The following is a 15226-nucleotide window of genomic DNA, read 5'->3' on the forward strand; positions in this document are numbered from 1 at the left end:
TTGCATCGGCAAGCGGACTCTCAACCACTGTGCCACCAGGGAAGCCCCCTTCCCTTGTTTTTGACGGCAATTTTCAGGAGTACTGGTATTTTGTAGATTTTTTGTAGGATGCCCTGCTATTGGAATTTGTCTGATGTTTCTTTCCTGGTTAGCCTGCAGCTGAACACAGAAATCTGCAGTCAGTGGATCCACGATCCATGATCCACTGACTGCAAATGTCTGTGTTCCCTTAGCTTCAGCACTACAGTGTTATCTTAGCTTCAACATCCATGAAATTAGAATCAAATGTCTGCAGGAAGCCTCAAGCACAGTTTGGAGAATCACGGATGGAGAAGCGGAGTCCAGCCTCCTTGGTGTGGCCTACGAGACCCTTCTCAGTCTGCCCTGCCCACTTCACCAGCCTCCTCTCCCTGCTGGGAGCATCCCAGCTTCACCAAAGTCCCCCAGTAGGTCTGGGCTTTGAGGCATATTGATTCTTCTACCTGGAATGCCTGCCCTCCTTTCTCTGCCTGGCTATTCCTGGCCTCTAAGATCCAGTTTAACTTTTCCCCCTCCCTGATGTCCTTCCCTCTTTCCCTAAGGAGGCTGTCACTGTCCCCGGGGTTCCCTCAAACCTTGTCACATCTCTCTGTATTGTTCTTCTTGGTTCACAGGTCCACCTCTCCCTCTAGGCTGGAAGCTTCTTGAGAGCAGGGACTGAGTCATAATCCTCTCTGTATTCCTCATGCCCAGTGTGAGGCCTGGCACACAGTAGGTGCTCAAGAGATGCTTAGTGAATGACTCTGATATTAGAGAAAGGTGCTGTATCCGTACCAGCCTTAACACAGCACGTTGACTTGATCCTAGGAATGTGGCATGCTCCAATGGATGCGGGATGCCAAAAACCAACCCTTGGGTGGTTCTTTTAAAGCTGCTTTCTCCCTGCCCCAGAGGGGTGTGAGTACATGGTGTGAACATGGAAAGGGCCACCAGGGGGCTCCAGGGAGCAGTTCACTGGCCCAGCCAGAGAAGAAGGTTCAGTGGTGGCTTCAGCAGCAAGACTCGAGTCCTGCAGAATCCACAAAGAAAGTGTGTCAAAAGAGAGGTCTGTTTTGCTACTGATGTGCCAGGCTCTGTAGCAAGGACAGGATGTACCAGTCTGTTCTGAAAACATGTGTGGGCCCCGGACCGTCTTTTTTCCCCAGAGGTCTCTGCCTGCAGAAATCAGCACAAAAGATACCAATAGCCAAGAAATAATATTTGCAGGAGCAAATGATCTCATTAGAGCTGCCAGCAGACCTTCACTTCATTCAGATTTCCCAATTTCTGCTTCCACTCCAGCGTTAATAGTTCTCCCTGGATCAGAAACTCTTCATGGATATTCCTAAAGCCAAGATTATCACTGAGAAGTTGGAGCCAGACTCTCAGGGCTTTTTTTGAATTTTATGAGGAGGGGAAAAAACAGCTGAGTTAATTTGAGAGAATGAAGCTTGAATTAGAACTTGGTCTCTGGGGTCAGTAACGTCTATTATTTTGTTCTTGTGGCTGATATTACTAACAGTAATAAGAATAAAATAGCCCTTGTGTATTGGGTGCCTACTCCATGCTAGACTTTGGGATGGAGATTCCGCCCATGCCAGGCATTTGCCCTTGGACATCCAGAGGGAATTAGAGCAGCATAATCCCTGCCCATTCTGCTACAAAGATATGAGCTCCACCTCATAGATGAGGAAACTGAGGGTCAGCCACATGAAGTGGTTTGTCAAGGCTAGAAATCAGATTCTCTCTGACTTCAAGACCTGAAGGCTTGTCGGTCACCCAAACACACCCCAAAAGGCTCCTTTTAAGATGCCAGTCATGATACATGTCTGTGCTCCAGGGGATGGGAAGGGATTATCACAGGAGACAGACATGTATAGGTATTACAAGTAAACCCATCATTAATAAGAATGATAAAAAGGAGGATAATATCTTACAGTTCTGGGGCCGTGAGCTTCTTGGCAGTCACGATAGACAAATACAGAGGGATATCTGCTAGAATGTAATGCTATGTGTACTCAGAAGGCTTTTATAGTTTACTTTAAGAGCAAAGTTAAGATGGAACCTCTGGACTCGCACATTTTAAGAGGCGGACTCCTCCTCCTAAGGGTTTTGACCCCGCTGCTCATGACCCTCCCACACCCATCTTCTGTTTGGCTTCCCAAACGCGGTTGTGGTCAGGTGAGGTGCCCATCAGACAGTCTCCAGGAAACTGGCACTGGTGGCTCTATGTCCCGAAGGCTCTCTCACCAGGATTTCTGAGAATGAGATGCTAAATGGTAGAGCCCAGAACCAAACTTGGAGAGCACTCCAGCCCCAGCTGAAAGACATTAATTGTCCATCCACAGCTTTCTTAAATAGGAGAGCGTTTGTAACTGGAGAACAAAGCAGTTTCTACACAGAACCATAACTAAAGTAGGATGTGCAAACACCTCTTGGACTTTTGTCCCACACGATAGCCTAAGTCCCTTTAGAAACCGCCAAGTTTCTCAGGACCAGGTGTGCACCGTGCCCTTGGCCGGGCATCATGCGGCCGTGCCTGGCACATACATCCTCGGCAGGTTCACTTCGCCGTGCTCCGGGACTCACCCCGGGTCATCATGAAGCTATTCATTATTTTTTGTTGTCAAACCTTTGTCAGCATCCTCATCCCCAAAGAAGTGGTTTGTATTCCCTTTGGCGGTATTTGTGACTCTAGTAAATAAGAGATAATTACACTCTGGTTTTAAAATTAAAACACACAGAAAACTAGCAATGCCAGTGAGGAGTTAGGTACATTTTACAGCAGCCTACTTCCCTCGAGCCAACAGACTGAGTTTGCTGTGTTTCATGCAGACTCTGAGGCGTTTGAAGATAAAATTTTATTTTAAGAAGCCTGAAACTCCTTCTCTCTTGCTTCCTTAGTATGAAATAATGCTTCAAATTCTTTTGTATTTTAGCACCTCTGGAGGAATTTAAGGCTCTAAAACTGCGATTAAAATGTGAGCGTTGAGTTGGAAGATTAAATGAGAGAATGTATCAGAAAGCACTTGGAGATGTTTTTATTGCATCATGTTCTTTCTATGTGCATAATGCTTGGATTTGGCAGGAAAGGAAAAAGGCGTTCTTGTCCTGTGGCTGCCGAGAATTTCTTTTTTTCTTTCTTTCTTTTTTTTTGTCCCCCGGTTTGTGCTTGGAAAGTGAAAATATATTCAAGCGAGTCCTTACAAACATTTGATCTTGTTTTCATAAGAAGTGAGAGGAACTGTGAAAAGTGATTTAAAAAGTGGAATTAGATTCTTGACGTCGTTTGGCCAGTGACCCCGTCTGCAGGGTGGGAGAGGAGCTCTGTGGGGTGTGGCTGGCCCTTGATGCCTGTTCACGAACCTCTCATTAGTGGGCCTAGTGGAAGTTGGTGAAGTTTTCCTCCATGGAGGTTTTGGGAGGAGAAGACATCTTCCCATTGTGTCAGAGGAACGAATGCCACAGATTGAGGGGCCGTGCTCTTTTCAGAATGTAAGGCTGGCTGCAGGAACCCACCTGGGCACAGGCGGGTTGGCTTAGCTCTTTGCTTTTCACCCAAGTCCTCCACTCCCACTGCCTTGGTGAGTGATGTGCGGAGGCCAGTAGGGCAGCACTGAGGACTTCAGGACTTGAGGAGAGAGTTTCTCTCTGGCAAGTGAGGCTTTGGCTGCACTTACACAGATGGGCATTTGGGCACTGGACAGCTGTGAACACCCCCAAAAGACATTGTAGGGCCCATGGGAGCAAAGATGGAGTGAGAAACTTGAAACTAGGATTCCAGTATGACAGAGAGGAAAGAGTTAAGTTTTGTGTGCTATAGGCTAAACTTTCTCATAGGGCTTTCATTTCTGTAAATTATAGGAGAAAGCCCTATTTTGACAACCCTGCGTTTAAGACATATCCACCACTTTGACTATTAAGTGGCATTATCTTGCCCTCCCCACTCCCACCCCCAGATGTGCTTTGATAACCAGGCAGCACTCCCTGATGTCATCAATACTTAAATTTATTTGGAGGGGTGAGGAGAGTTTTAGCCCTTGGGAAACAATGGCCAGTGTTTACTCTCCAGGGGAATCAGCTTTTACATCATCTGAACCTAAGACATTTTCTGGATTGCAATATATATTATCACAGATCTTAATTTGAGGCGTAAATGTTAGAATAATTTCATTTTGAAATATGGTGGTAGTAAAATTCAGCATTAACATGAGCAGTCAATAACTCAAACTTTTATTTGCTCTTATATCAAAGGAATACCTTTCTGTTCCCACCAGCCGGGGAGGTGGGGAGTCTGGGGGCGGGGGGAGGGGAGAAGATTTAGCGTTTTGCTGATAATCGTATTTTTCAGCCCAATTTGATTTTTTTTCTTAAAGAAGAACTGATTTTTTTCTTTGCAACTGATTTGTTTAATTTCTGAAGTCCACAAGAGTCCCGCATAGCTCCCTGGATCTTTGTGAAAAGGCACATGACCTTTCCCACTAAGCTGCTGGCACTAATCTATGCATGCCTTATTAGGGGCAGAAAGTTTAAAAACTTATGAGAACTGTTTATAATCTCCATTTGTTTCCCCCTTTTAACATCTTAGTGCTTTGGTGAACTGCTCGTTTTGGCAAAGAGGTCTCAAGTGGAATGATTGAGGGGGAATTTTTCCCCTTGGTGGAACTGATTGACTAGCCTATGTGAGCAGCTTTAGAAAACTTTTCATCTGTAGAATAATTTTGGCCATTATGAACATAAATGGCTTTGTCACCCTTTAGCAGGCAGATGGAGCATGCGTTTCACATTATTAACTCAAGGCGGCATCGGGGCTGGTTGAAGCAACTTTCAAGAAAGCAGAGTCTATATGTGCCCATCTTGCTTCCAGTTCCACTGCAAAAGGCAGTGTTCACACTGCCCAGGGTTGTGGAACAGCCCCTTCTGATGGGAATGCTGTGTGACGTGGACCTTGCCAAAAACGAATGGATCATTTACAGGAAATAAGAAGTTAAGGAGGAGGATGAGTCAGTAGACTTCAAAGCAAACCCATTGCCACAGAACTTAAATAATGAATGCCAAGAACTGAGGATTTCATAGACAGCTTCTACAGCTCTCTGTGCAGCTGGAAACTTTGTGTGCAACTCCAGCACTGTCTGCTCTGATGAAGGGTCCCTACTGCTTCTGGGAGGAAGAGGAGATAAGGAGGAAGGAAGGAAAGAAAGGGAGAAGGAGAAGGGCGGGGATGGAAAAGAAAGAAGGGGAGCGATTTGAAAAGAAAGGGAGAGGAAGAAGGATGGATGGGTGGGTGGATGGGCAGATGGAGGGAGGGATGAAGGAGAAGAAAGGAAGAAGAGAGAGATGGAGGGGCAGAGGACAGGGGTGGTCTGAAGGTGGGTAGTTAGTCTGACTTTGCACAAATATGTTTTGCGTGGCAAGTATCCTGTCCCGTGGGTCTCTGTTTAGCAGATTACTAAAGTCAAAATAAAACTGTGTGTCTTTTAAATGCCACTGCGTCATTTATGAGCCCATAGACAAGGGGTTTAAGGAGTTTTCTTTTGGAACTACTTATAATGGAGAACTGTGTTTGAGAAAATTGAGGGCTGGTTCAGATTATAAACACAGTGCAGAGGTCCCTCACTTAAGAAAACTTGTATATCAATGAAATAGATGGATTCGGGAGATTTATGCATATTACAAAAACGTTTTGATCCAGCGATTCCACCTTCAGGAGTTTATTCTTAAGAAATAATTAGACAAGGGTGTGAACACTGTGTGGATAACAGCATCGTCCATACTTGTGAAAACCTTGAAATAAACAATATGTCTAATAAGAGACATTAAATAAATCATGGCGTATGTATATTACATGTATAATATACCATAACATCATTAAAACTACGGTGCAGCTCTATATTATTAACATGGAATGATTTTCACAGTATATTAATTAAAATCTTTTTGGAAAGTATTTATATATTTATATGTGTATATACATTTATATTTCCATTGAACAAAGTCTGGAGGTACGTACCTAAAGTGTTAACAATGGTTGAGGCGCCGCGTGAGTGACGTCATTTCTGCGCGACTCTTACCTTTGCTTTTATGTTTTCCGACTGCTGCTCTGAGCTATGCCTAAAGTAGTTTCCCGGTCTGTAGTCTGCTCCGGCACCCGGGACCGGGAGGAGTATGACGACGGCGAGAAGCCCCTCCACGTCTACTACTGTTTATGCGGCCAGATGGTCCTCGTGCTGGACTGTCAGTTGGAGAAATTGCCCATGAGGCCCCGGGATCGGTCCCGTGTGATTGATGCTGCCAAACGCGCCCACAAGTTTTGTAACACAGAAGACGAGGAGACTATTTATCTTAGGAGGCCTGAAGGCATCGAACGACAGTACAGGAAGAAATGTGCAAAGTGCGGGCTGCCACTCTTCTACCAGTCCCAACCGAAGAATGCTCCTGTGACCTTCATTGTGGATGGAGCAGTAGTCAAGTTTGGCCAGGGTTTTGGGAAGACGAGCATATATACTCAGAAACAAGAGCCTCCTAAGAAAGTGATGATGACGAAACTGACTAAAGACATGGGCAAGTTCAGCTCTGTCACTGTGTCTACTATTGATGAAGAGGAAGAGGAGATTGAGGCTAGAGAAGTTGCTGACTTGTATGCGCAGAATGCCAAGGTGATTGAAAAGCAGCTGGAGCGCAAGGGCATGAGCAAGAGGCGGCTGCAGGAGCTGGCTGAACTGGAAGCCAAGAAAGCGAAAATGAAGGGAACCTTGATTGACAACCAGTTCAAATGATCAGGACCTTTCTGTGAACCCAGACTGGAGGCAAGCATTTAGATCAGGAGGAAAAAGAGCGTTTTCTTGACTACATGGACTGGTTCCTACCTTTATGCCCCAGCAGAAGGCTTTACGTGGCTTCCCAGTGATTCTCCTACATTCAGTGAGGTCTTTGAGTCCCTGTGACCTGCTTTCTAGAGATGGATTTTTCTCAATCTTTCTGTGTATAGGCCTTGTGTACTATTTTTTGTCCATTTGAGGTGAACTTCTTCATCTGTGTAGAAGCTCTGTGAATAGATCAGTGCTTCAGTGTGTCTAGTTTCTAAAGGAGCTATTCTTATTCCTTCTTCAAAGTTAATAAAATGTTTAAAGATTTTTGAAAAAAAAAACAGTGGTTGAAACTGGGAAGGTAGGGTTTGGAGTGACTTTAATTTTCTTGTCTGCATTTTCTCATTTTCTACAATGAATATGTATTACTTGCCTAATGTAAAGAACAATTGGTAGGAGAGGGGGATTTTTCAATCTGAGAGTGGATTTATTCAAGCTTTTTTCCCACAGAGAAGGGCCCAAGTTAAGTTTGTGTTTACAGAGTCCCTCCCAATGTTGGAAGGGGAAAAAAAACTTCCCCAAATGTCAAAATCCTATTTCTGGATCCTTTTTGCTTCAATGGCCCTCTGGTGCCAAGCCTTCCTTCTTGCTCATAGCCTGAGCTGAGTCCTCTCAGGTGGCTGGATGCCCTTCCAACCGGGCAGCACTGGAGGGAGAGTCAGGAAGGCACCTCTGGCTGGGTGATACCCTTTCCTCTGGGTTGGAGACCCACCACGACCAGATTCTAATGTGAAGTGACCAGAGGCTACCCAAGGCCAGCTTGGGTATTTTTATTTTATTATATTTTATTTATTTTATTTTATTTTATTATTTTATTTTTTGCAGTACGTGGGCCTCTCACTGTTGTGGCCTCTCCTGTTGCGGAGCACAGGCTCCGGACATGCAGGCTTAGCGGCCATGGCTCACAGGCCTAGCCGCTCCGCAGCATGTGGGATCTTCCCAGACCGGGGCACAAACCCGTGTCCCCTGCATCCGCAGGCGGACTCTCAACCACTGCACCACCAGGGAAGCCCCAGCTTGGGTATTTTAAAAGACTCGGAAAAAATTAAAAAAAAAAAAAAAAAAAAGACTTGGGTGAGGAGGAAAAATCACTTATTAGAAAGAAAATAGAATCCCCAAACTGCCAGTCATTGGAAGGTTCTTGCTGGCATACCCGTCTGGGTCCTGAGGAAAACCAGGAACAGAATTCCTGCCTCATTCTCAGAAATTCTCCAAGGAGATCAGCGTGGGCCCATTGAGAGTCTGAGATGGGTGTGCGGGCCCCCTCACTGGCTTTTGTTCTCCATGATAGATGCTCCCACTCTCTGGGTGACATGGGTTTTATTCCCTCCTTGTGGGATTGGTGAGGGTGCCCTGGCAGGCCCTGACCACAGGCCTCTGGGGTGTGTCCCTGGATCTTGCTCTTCCATCTGCTTGAGGGCCGTGGTGAACTCTGGGACCACTTCCCACTCTTGTCTTGGCTTCTCTTTGTTGCATCCAGCTGGTCTCATCCCTGGGGCAGGATGGGTGTGGGAGGAGGATGGAGACAGTTGGGATTCTTTAGCGGGTGGGTTGCTGGCCTGGTGCAGAGCCCAGATTTCTCAGCCGTCCCTACCACAGTCTCCCCTGCCCCTAGTTCATGGTTGAGATGTAAGATTCAGTTCTGACTTGATAGGGAGCCAGCACGATGACTGCTTACTTCTCTGTAAGGCAACTGGACCTCACTGGAGGCAAACTTAATCTTTACCCACCATCCACTGGCTTTGTGATCCAGGCAGATCACTTAACATCTCTGAGCCTCTGTTTCCTCATCTGTAAAATTTCAGCTTTACTGGGGGTGGATGTTGTGGGTAGGGGTGGAGAAGACTGAGTACCCTAACATAGGGAAGTGCTTCGAATAATACCTTGCACACTATAATAATAATTATTATTACTACTGTGATAACTGACATTTATTGAACAATACTTTGTGTCAGGTACTTTTATAAACACTTTGCATGTAGAAATTTACTTAATCCTCACAACGGCCTCTGAAGTAGGTACTAACTAATCCCATTTACAGATGAGAAAATTGAACCATGGAGAAATTGAATAACTTGCCATTAGTAAGTGAATTAGTGAAATAACCAGGCTATGACCAAGAAGTTCTTCTTCTGTTTTTTTGTTTTTTGTTTTTTTTTGCGGTACGCGGGCCTCTCACTGCTGTGGCCTCTCCCATTGCAGAGCACAGGCTCTGGTTGCGCAGGCCCAGCGGCCATGGCTCACGGGCCCAGCCGCTCCACAGCATGTGGGATCCTCCCGGACTGGGGCACGAACCCGTGTCCCCTGGCCACTAGGGAAGCCCCCCCCCCTTTTTTTAAATTGTGAAATACACATAACATAAAATGTACCGTCTTAATGGTGTTCAAGTTCACAGTTCAGTGGTGTTCACTACATTCACACTGCTGCGCAGCTGATCTACAGAATTCTTTTCATCTCGCAGAACTGAAACTCTATACCCATTAAACAGCAACTCCCCATTTTCTCCTCCCCCCAGACCCTGGAAACCACCATTCTACTTTCTGTCCTATGAATTTGACTATATACCTCATATAAGTAGAATCATTCAGTATTTGTCTTTTTGTGACTGGCTTATTTCACTTCGCATAATGTTCTTAAGGCTTATCTTTGTAGTTGCACGTGTCAGAATTTCCTTCCTTTTTGAGGCTGAATAATATTCCATTGCATAACTGACAAAGGATCAATCTCCAAAATTTACAAGCAGCTCATGCAGCTCAATATCAAAAAAATAAACAACACAATCCAAAAATGGGCAGAAGACCTAAATAGACATTTCTCCAAAGAAGATATACAGATTGCCAACAAACACATGAAAGAATGCTCAACATCATTCATCATTAGAGAAATGCAAATCAAAACTACAATGAGGTATCAACTCACACCAGTCAGAATGGCCACCATCAAAAAATCTACAAACACTAAATGCTGGAGGGGGTGTGGAGAAAAGGGAACCCTCTCACACTGTTGGTGGGAATGTAAATTGATACAGCCACTATGGAGAACAGTATGGAGGTTCCTTAAAAAACTAAACATAGAACTACCATATGACCCAGCAGTCCCCCTACTGGGCATATACCCTGAGAAAACCATAATTCAAAAAGAGTCATGTACCACAATGTTCATTGCAGCTCTATTTACAATAGCCAGGACATGGAAGCAACCTAAGTGTCCATCAACAGTTGAATGGATAAAGAAGATTTGGCACATATATACAATGGAATATTACTCAGCCATAAAAAGAAACGAAATTGGGTCACTTGTAGAGACGTGGATGCACCTAGAGACTGTCATACAGAGTGAAGTAAGTTTAGAAAGAAAAACAAATACCATATGCTAACACATATATATGGAATCTAAAAAACAGGAAAATGGTTCTGAAGAACCCAGGGGCAGGGCAGGAATAAAAATACAGACATAGAGAATGGACTTGAGGACACGGGGAGGGGGAAGTGTAAGCTGGAACGAAGTGAGAGAGTGGCATGGACATATATGCACTACCAAATGTAAAATAGATAGCTAGTGGGAAGCAGCCACATAGCACAGGGAGATGAGCTCAGTGCTTTGTGATCACCTAGAGGGGTGGGATAGGGAGGGTGGGAGGCAGACGCAAGAGGAAGGGGATATGGGGATATATGTATACGTATAGCTGGTTCACTTTGTTATACAGCAGAAACCAGCACACCATTGTAAAGCATTTATACTCCAATAAAGATGTAAATAAATAAGTAAATAAATATATGCCTAAAAAATATTCCATTGCGTATATATACCACACTTTGCTTATCCATTCATCTGTCCCTGGACATTTGGCTATTGTGAATAATGCTGTTGTGAACATAGATATATATGTTTGAGTTCCCGCTTTCAATTCTTTTGGACATACACCCAGAAGTGGAATTGCTGGGTAAAATGGTAAGTCTATTTCTGATTTCTTGAGGAACCACCATACTGTTTTCCATAGTGGTTGTACAATTTTATGTTCCCACCAGTAGTGCATAAGGATTGCAATATTTCCACGTCCTCCCCAACACATGCTAGTTCTTGTTTTTTTCATAGTAGGCATCCTAGTGGGTGTGAGGTGGTATCTCATTGTGGTTTTGATGTGCACTTCCCTCATGTTAGAGATGTGAGCTTCTTTTCACATGCTCATTGGCCATTTGTGTATCTTTGGAGAAATGTCTATCAAGGTCTTTGCCCATTTTTTAATCACATTTTTTTGTCGTTGTTAAGTTATAGGAACTTTTAATATATTCTGGATATTAACCCCTTATCAGATACCTGATTTACAAATATTTTCTTCCATTCTGTGGGATGCCACTTCACTCTGTTGATGCTGTCCTTTGATGCACAGAAGTATTAAGTTTGATGTAGTTCAATTTTTCAATTTTTTTTTTTTTTTAACTTTTGTTGCCTTCACTTTTGGTGCCTTAGCAAAACAAGGAATTCTTTTGGGTGATCTATAGTTGAGGCAACATGAGGGAAGAAGCAAATTCTACCCATTTTGTTTGGAAAAGTAAGGCGTGAAGACAGAAGCCAGCACCCTGCATGGTGTTGAGTGGTGCGGAGAGACTTAATAACAAAAAAAAAGTAGGAAACTGTAACTAAGGGGAGGCAGTTTGGGATTGGTTCCCAGCCCAAAATGGAGAGAAGAAAAGAGCCTAAGAATACTGTATAAGCAGACACTATTTGAGGCAGAAACAAGAAAGAGTCCTCAAGGGCTGAGAGCCAGAAAGTCCAAATAAGAATAAAAAATTAGGAGAAGATGGGGAACTGATGGGCCTTTGACAATCTAAAGGGGGAAAAAGGTGGTGTGCATTAGGGAAGGAATTATTGGGTTGAAATTTGAGCAGGGAAGTTGAAAAATTCTTCTGGCTGGGGAAGAGGGAGATTCTACTGACTGGGGGGGAATGGATTTTACAACAGTAGAGGAGAAAAAGCAGGACAGAGAGGAAGTGAGGCTGCTAATTAAGAGAGAGGGAGGGCTTTTCAGAGACCCAAGGAAATGACTGCAGAGCTAAATTCTTAGTCCCTTTCAGCCTTCCCTGTCAGGGGTTCCAGTAACAATGAGTTGGGCACAGCCAGAGTAGGCGAGGAAACAGGAGGCATGGGAGCACTAAAGAGCGTGCAGAGAAATATCCGAAGCCCATGCACACCCTTTGGTTTCTGTTATTTATTTTAAAAATGGCAAGAACTGTACCGCGGCAGGAAAAACCCTGGCCACGATTGCTGCTGCAGACCCCTGAACGGTGCGGGAAGCCTTCAGTGTCTGAGGCAAGCAAACTTCAAACAGCAGCAGCCTGGCCAGAAGACAACTCCACAAGCCAGGAGAGGGTTCAGCTGGAAAGAGCACTGTGCTGGGAGTTGAGAGGCCTGATGCAGCCCAGCTTGGCCGAGAATTCACTCTGCTTTGTTGATTCCTCACATCTCCGTCTAGAAAACAAGGCCACAGCTAGCTGATCGTAGTTTCAGAGAGGCAAAGAGTCTTATTCAGATGATCTCAAGTGAATGAGCTCAAGTAATGGGGGTTTAGTTTAAGGATGTACGTGGACAAGAAGTCTGAAAAAATAGACAAGGCAGACCAGAGGCGGAGCAGACACCACAGGAGAGCTGGACCTTAAGGAGGAGGAACATGAAGGGTGCTCAGAACCTAAGGCAGCAGGAGAGGCCTCATTGGTAGAAGTTTCTGGACTGTCAGTCTGGTGTCCTGCCACTAACGTGACTCTGTTCTGTTCTCTTGCTACCAGAGGGCTTCCTGACCCTCCTCTCTGGATCTTTTCTCTCCATCTTTGCTTCTGCTTGAAGTAAGGATTGTTCTGTGGGCTCTGATCCTGAGCCCAAGACTTGTTCTTAGTGGAAGAAGAAGATGATGAAGATGATAATAGCAGCTAACATTTATTGAGTGCCTACTCTGTGCCAGGCACTGTTCTAAGCACATTATAGGTCTTAAATCACATCATCTTCTTACCAACCTTATGGGGCAAGAACCATCATTATCCCCAGTTGGAAAAAGCTGAGGCCCAGTGAAGCAGTTTCCCATGGTCACACAGCTAGTAAGTGTCATAACCAGCGTTCAGGTCCAGGCAGAAACTCCAGAGCCTGTGCTCTGCATACCACCCCACCGCTCCCAGCAAGGATGGAAGGAGTGAGCTGCTAGAGGTCTTCAATTCCTGTTTCCCTCAATGGTCACCCAAACAGCGGTCAACTGTCTATTCTTATCCACCTGTTTAGGACTTTTTTGGGGGGTATTTTGCAATCTGTACCAGCTCTGAGGGTTGGTCCTATCCTGAATTTACTGTGTGTTACATCTTGATGGACTCAGATGTTTCCCGTTATGAACCGCTTGACATGGGATGGTCAGGGAGGTGGGCTGGCAAGAGAGGTGACTGAGGATCTGATTCAATACAAAGAATGGCACAGACAAAGGCATCCAAGCATGGTAACAGAAGGATTACCAACGTCTCAGCCCTATTAGGAAATCTAGGCAAAGATGGGGCACTAGAATTGAGGATGAGGGTGGTGGTGGTGGCCATTAAGCCACAAGAATGAATGAACTTTCCTAAGGAGGGTGTACAACGTGGAGACTCCGACTACATTTATCAGATTCTTGCTCTGCAAGTCTAAATACCAGATGAATCCCAACAATAGATTTTTTTTTAATTTGCCTTTTTTCCTATTTTTGTAATGATTGCAGAATAGTTTTGCTGAAATGGACTTCACGTGGTCTTAGGATATCCACCAGGGCATATCTCACTGCCCACCTCTTAATACCTAACTGCCCAGGCCATGCTTTATAGACAGGCTGGTGACAATTGCAAGGGCAGTTAGAAATCAAGCACTTGTTGGCAATGATCTAGGTGTAGTGCTTTTAGTCAGTTACGTATTTCAGTGGGAAAAAATGGCTTAAGATCTTCAACTGGAATTGTACAAATATAGTTTGTACACTCCATTCCTTAATCCACAAAATAAAAGGACAAACCAGAAGGATGCATTCCCAAAGTATTGGGGCTGATCAAATCTTTTTCTGATTATGTTCTTTTGGAGTTTAACTATCTAAGCTCTAGAAATATGGGAACAGGACAGGCCTGGAACATTCTGCATTGAGTAGTTCGGGATCCATTGATAGAATTCAAAGTCTTACCAGGGGGCTGTGCAAGCCAGATGCTGCTGCTTTAACTTGACTTTTCCCTGCATTTGGAGAGTGCCCCAGCCAGGTAAGGGCTTCTACTCACAATCATCATCTTCTGTGTATAATTTGAAATATTTTACACTGTGCTTCCATTTAGGATTCTTACACTTTTTTTTAACTTAAAAATTGTTCCATATTTACACGTATATCCATAGATCTGTTTACGTGATCACTTACAGTTTTTAATAACTTCATGGAATCCTGTTGGATTGCTATACTGAATTTACTTAATGTTCCCCTGGATTGGACATTTAAACCGATTCGATTTTGGTTTTTATTAATATGCTATTAGAAACTTTGTTCACGTTGTTTCTTCCTTTCTCTCTCTTTTTTCCTTTTGAGTATTTCCTTGGGAATATAGTCCCAAAGAAGAATTAAGGATCAGAGGTTTTATAGCTCTTGTTCCATAGCGTCAGACAGCCTGCGGAAACACTGGAGTCATTCACAGTGCCCCCAGAGATGGTTGAGCACACTCTGGTTGAGCACACTTGTTCCCGACAGCTCTGCCAGTATTGTTCTATCATTGTCTCTTATGCTGTTTTTAAGTAGGTATACAGTTATTTTAATTCATATTTCTTAAATTATTAGTGAGGTGGAACATCTTCCCATGGGTTGGTTTATCAGGCACATTTCCAGGGAACAGAATGCGTATATAAAGTGGCTGGCACAGGTTACTGCTTAATAATGTTCTTTCTCTCTCCCTCTTTTCCTTTTCCCTCATTAGTCATTGGTCAAATAGGGTGTCATTACTGATGACAGTATGCTTATATCACAATATAAGATTTCATTCCTATTTTGGATCATAAATATTTATCCGTTATATCTATAATAATTTAAAACTTTCTTTTGCTCCCTTTATATTTGTTTTATTAGTTTTTATTAAGGAGACTTTATTTTTTATTATTTTTTATTGAAGTATAGTTGATTTACAATGTTGTGTTAATTACTGCTGTACAGCAAAGTGATTCTCTTATACTTATATATATACATTCTTTTTTATATTCTTTTCCATTATGGTTTTCATAGGATATTGAATATAGTTCTCTGTGCTGTACAGTAGGACCTTGTTGTTTATCCGTCCTATATATAACAGCTTACATCTGCTAACCCCAACCTC

General features: G+C 43.8%; 2 protein-coding genes across 3 annotated transcripts in view; both read left to right on the plus strand.

The window, feature by feature from the left end:
• PARVA (parvin alpha) overlaps positions 1 to 15226 on the plus strand; it is a 188507-nt gene that overhangs the window by 35745 nt on the left and 137536 nt on the right. The window lies entirely within an intron of this gene.
• LOC309808699 (STING ER exit protein-like) lies at positions 6092 to 7223 on the plus strand. The gene has a single exon (XM_082629280.1). The coding sequence runs from the start codon at positions 6126 to 6128 to the stop codon at positions 6792 to 6794; it is 669 nt and encodes a 222-aa protein (XP_082485406.1). The 5' UTR covers positions 6092 to 6125; the 3' UTR covers positions 6795 to 7223.

Source organism: Mesoplodon mirus (assembly GCF_964341445.2).
Source record: "Mesoplodon mirus genome assembly, chromosome: 7".
NCBI lineage: Eukaryota > Metazoa > Chordata > Mammalia > Artiodactyla > Ziphiidae > Mesoplodon > Mesoplodon mirus.